At 47.0% G+C, this 5,000-nt stretch overlaps 1 protein-coding gene across 10 annotated transcripts in view; it reads left to right on the top strand.

Moving 5' to 3' along the window:
* Window positions 1-5,000, top strand: part of LOC119577862 (cytospin-A-like) — a 76,664-nt gene that overhangs the window by 54,446 nt on the left and 17,218 nt on the right. For 3 of the 10 annotated variants that reach the window (XM_037925465.1, XM_037925467.1, XM_037925464.1), the window contains exon 6: window positions 3,992-4,030. The exons of the other annotated variants lie outside the window; for them this stretch is intronic. In XM_037925465.1, coding sequence (XP_037781393.1) covers window positions 3,992-4,030 — 39 coding nt within the window. The remainder of the gene's footprint in view (window positions 1-3,991; window positions 4,031-5,000) is intronic. 10 annotated transcript variants of the gene reach the window in all.

Here is a 5,000-nt window from a genome sequence, read left to right as displayed (position 1 = left end):
ACACACACACACACACACACACACACACACACACACACACACATTTTTCTTATTTTTCATTTTGTTTTATCATTATACATGTTACCATTTATATACTTGTTTCTTCATATATGGAAATGTGTACACATACATAGATGTATTTTCTTTTCTTTTCTTTCTTTCTTTCTTAGACGGAATTGAGATGCATCTTGTCTGTACTTCCCTTTTCCTTGTCTCTCTCTTTGTCTTGTCTTCTTTCTCCCCCTATTCTTATTCCTTCCACCTCTTTTTCCTCCTCTCCTTTCTCTTCCATCCCCTATCATTATTCCTCTCCTTCCTTCTTCTTCCCTTCCTCCTCCCCTCTTCCGCCTCCTCCTCCTCCTCCTCCTCCTCCTCCTCCTCCCCCTCCCCCTCCCCCTCCCCCCTCCCCCCTCCCCCCCTCCCCCTCCTAATCCCAATCCTCTCAATCTCACGCCCTTGTTATATCTCTATCAGCGCCTAAAAAAGTTTCGATTTGCGTAATGGATGGGCGGTTCCGACACCATTGGCGGCTGAGTGTGGCAGTTCACATTTCCCCTGACACGTGTTGATAGTGTCTGTCGCAGTTGTTCAAAGGTTGTTGCGTTTTTTTTTTTTTCTTTCTTTCTTTCTTTCTTTCTTTCCATCGTTTTTTTTATGTTGCTGTTAGAGAGAGGAAAAGGCAATCAGAGGTCAGAGGTGATGAATATTTTCTATAGGTAACCAATTTTTTTTTTTTTTTTTTTTTACTCTTTATTTATTTGTCGCGTACAACTTATATAAAAGTCGTACGTGACTCGCGTGTTGCGCTCTCTCTCTCTCTCTCTCTCTCTCTCTCTCTCTCTCTCTCTCTCTCTCTCTCTCTCTCTCTCTCTCTCTCTCTCTCTCTCTCCTCTCTCTTTTTCCATCCATCTCTCCTTTCTCTCACCCTTGCCACGAAGGGACTCTTACCTTGCCTCGACGCAAGTACCGGAGCGCGGGCCGGGAAGCTTGCCGCCTCGCGAGGTTCTTATGTCACTGCAGGACCGGTTCCCCGCGCCAGTTGGGCCAGGATAACGTTTCCAGCTCTCCTGAAGGACTGCCTTTCGAGTCGTTGCGTAAGAGCTACGAAGGAGTGCTGTGTGTGTGTGTGTGTATCTGTGTATGTGTGTGTAACTGCAAAATAATACTTAGATTCCCAGTAGTCGGTGGCCTTTCTCGTGTCCTTCCGTTTAAACCACAAATAAGTAGTCTCCTCACAAAAAATCACTCTGTGGGAAGAGACAGAAATAGATCGGTAGGTAGAGCGAGAGCGAGAGCGGGAGAGCCTCCTGGGTATTAGCGTTTTGTACGGTGAGAAAGTAGGATCCTGGGTCAAAGATCACGCCTCCTTGACGTGTGTTGTAGAGGCAGCTGACTAGCATTCCTCGGTGACGGGAAAGTACAGGGGCCCGCTATCGTCTCTGCGCTACTTGGTGTTTGCGGCCGATTTGTTAGTCTTTAGCGTCCTTTTTGTCTGGGTCGCATTCATTCGCCGACCGTGACGTCTGCGGCATAGGCTGTGAGAGAAGCAGGCAAGGAATGCACGGGCGTCGCCGGAGAGGAAGTGAGTCCGTTTCGTTCTTGAAGTGCCGCGCGGGTTCTGTGTCGCAATGCACCGTAACCTACATTTAGTATTTTGAGGGTTATTAAGTGTTCTAAATGAATATATACTCCCCGTCGCTTTATTGTGTCTGTCTCTTTCCCCTTCTCCATGTCTACATGTCTACCCTACCATCTCTTTCATCCCCCTCTCCTCATTATATCTCTTACACCGATTCTTCGAAGAGTTCATTTCCTCTCTCTCATTGAAGTCACCCAATGTGGAGAGGGAGGGAGACAGAGGCAGAGGCAGAGACAGAGGCAGAGACAGAGTTAGAGAGAGTCGACCTACAGTATTCGACCTCGTATTGCTCCTCCTACGCCTCCGAGTTGTACTTGTTGGAGGAAGAGATGGCAGCAGCGAGAGGGGGGGGGGGTGCCACATTTAACTCTCACATGGCATCGGAACGCCAGCAGTTTGAAGATGTGTTGGGAGATGGAACAGAGATGCTAGGAGGTAAAGATTTTTTTATGGACCTAAACAGGAATCGTTGGCTGTCGAGAGCGGGGGGGGGGGGGTTGCAGTGACGTGAATTTGACAAGTAAGAGACGTCGCGTATGGCCAAGTTTACAGGTTGTGCTTTCTGTATATAAGGATTCATTCATTGTAGAGGTGATGTGTCCCTTAGTGGTTTATAATGATCTCCGAATTTCCTATACACCCTGTGGTGATTCCTCGGTGATGTGTCCATCTTTTAGACCGATGTTTCCTCAGTACAGTTCGGTAGTGACGTCATTGTATGGCTGGAAAAGATTTCCCGGTCGCTGGTGAGAGCAGCGGAGGGAGGGAGGAAAAGGGTGACACTTACTTTGATGTGGCCAGTTGTAATCTCTCTTTCTCTCTCTCTCTCTCTCTCTCTCTCTCTCTCTCTCTCTCTCTCTCTCTCTCTCTCTCTCTCTCTCTCTCTCTCTCTCTCGCTCTCGTGTCCTTTTCTTTCCGTCTTTCTCTTTAGCATTTTTGTCTCCTCTTCACCCGCTTGAAAACGGGCATATGTAATCTCTACTGTGAATTTCGCCGCATACCAGATGCCCACACAATTCAATGAAATAGCTCAGCGTGACCTCACCTGATTTCCAATGCCTTGATTTTTCGAAAACAATCTAATGCTATTAAAATCGTTAGTTATTATTGATGTAAAAATTATAATGTTATGAAAATACGAATGACACTAGAATTATAACCAATCTCCGAAAATCAAGTGAAAGGGTAAACAGGTGTGATAGGTAGGAATAGTAATTGTCTTCTTGTGGAGTAGTCACAGTCCGTAAACTAGAATCGGCGTAAAGAAAGTATCCAGCAACAGGAAAATGGTGATGATGATGATGATGATAGCGTTAGTTATCAAAAGTAACAGTACTGTCATTAGCAACATCTGTTATTAATTCAGTCACATTGGTATGCCTTGTGTCACCAATGAGGAATCACGCTTGCAGGGACTTGTTTCTGGGCGAGCACTGCGAGAACGAAATCAGGGCGACGCAGATGCACCCCCGCCTACATAGCGATGTTTCATGGTGCGTTTCCTCCTTGTTAGACCGGTTTGTGTCAGGATAAAGCTGAGGGTTTATGCCCCCTTCCCACCCACCTCTCTCCTCTCTCTCTCTCTCTCTCTCTCTCTCTCTCTCTCTCTCTCTCTCTCTCTCTCTCTCTCTCTCTCTCTCTCTCTCTTCTCTCTCTTCTCTCTCTCTTTCTCTCTCTCTCTCTCTCTTTCTTCTCTCTCTTTCTCTCTTTCTCTTTCTCTCCTCTCTCTCTCTCTCTCTCTCTCTCTCTCTCCACTCTCTCTCTCTCTCTCTCTTCTCTCTCTCTCTCTCTCTCTCTCCTCTCCCTCTCCCTCTCTCCTCTCTCTCTCTCTCTCTCTCTCTCTCTCTCTCTCTCTCTCTCTCTCTCTCTCTCTCCTCTCTCTCTCTCTCTCTCTCCCCTCTCCCCCCCTCTCTCTCTCTCCCTACCCCTCACCCTCTCACTCGCTCACGTTCGCACGTGTGTCTTTGTGCGACTTCTTGAGACCGACATTGTCCCATCTGCTGCTGATGTTTAGACTCGTCACGTCTTATGAGAGGACAAGGCCTTTTAAGCCCCCCCCCCCCCCCTGTGATTCGGGCATAGCAGCTTCCCGGAGTCGGGTGGCCTTGCTTTGCAGCTTCGTGTAATCTGTCCCTGATGGCTTGTCTTTGTTCCATTGAATTATTGTTGTAACTATTTTATTGTCATTTTTTTATTTTTTAAATTATTATTGTTGTTGTTGATATTGTTATTGTTTTTGGCATTGTCCTTATATGCTGTTATTTTTTTTTGTTTTCACTGATATTATTTTTATTGGTAGTTTTACTGTTGAACTATTTTTAAATCGCATTACTAATATGTTCCCGTTTGCAGGTTTGTGTTCGGAGGTGTGAGGCTCGTGGCTGTTTCAAGGTAGCGTGAAATGAGTTTCCTAGAATGTTCTCGAATGTACTGAAATGTTCACCCATTATCGTGATATCAAGGCATATTTAGCTTCCCCTGGCAGTCTCTGCCAAAGAGTCACAAACGAGATAAGGAGTGTGCCTTGGCCCCCGTTTGGCCATGGGATCTCTGCTTTGGCCATTAGTGCTTTGGCAGGCATGACCACGGGATGCGTCGTATGTATGGCGTGCATGGCATAGTCTCGCACATGACCCGGCCATCAGACAGGCAGGCATCAAGGGTGGACCACCAACACGGCATTATTTTTTTTTCCTTCTTTCTTTCTTTCTCTCTCTCTTGCTTCGCTTTTTTGCTTCTTGTTTTATCTCTTCCATGCAATTAGGACTGTGATGATTGCGACTCTAGCTCCGTGACGCACCAACACTTGGCACGCGTGGAGAACGAGGGAACTTTTTCATTTCCTTTATTTATGCTTAAAAGCTTGTTTTGTGTGTGGGGAGATTCTGCTGCGAATGTATATGTATATTATCATTCTCTCTCTCTCTCTCTCTCTCTCCTCTCTCTCTCTCTCTCTCCCTCTCTCTCCTTTCTCTCTCTCTCTCTCTCTCTCCTCTCCCTCTCCCTCCCTCTCCTCTCTCTCTCTCTCTCTCGTCCCCCTCCTTTCTTCTCTCCTTTCTCTCTCCTCTCTCTCTCTCTCTCTCCTCTCTCTCTCTCCTCTCTTCTCTTCTCCTCTCTCTCTTCTTCTCTCTCTCTCTCCTCCCTCCTCTCTCTCTTTTCCCTCCCCCTCCCTCTCTTCTCTCTCTCTCCCCTCTCCTCTCTCTCTCTCTCTCTCTCTCTCTCTCTCTCTCCCCTCTCTCTTTTCTTTCTTTTCTCTCTCTCCCTCTCCTCTCTCCTCTCCCTCTCCCTCTCCCTCGCTCTCTCCCTCTCCCTCTCCCTCTCCCTCCCCCTTCCCCTCTCTCCTCTTCCTCTCTCTCTCTCT

The sequence above is a fragment of the Penaeus monodon genome, chromosome 10 (genome assembly GCF_015228065.2).
Source record: "Penaeus monodon isolate SGIC_2016 chromosome 10, NSTDA_Pmon_1, whole genome shotgun sequence".
NCBI classification, from domain to species: Eukaryota; Metazoa; Arthropoda; class Malacostraca; order Decapoda; family Penaeidae; genus Penaeus; species Penaeus monodon.
This window is presented reverse-complemented; position numbering and strand designations above follow the sequence as displayed.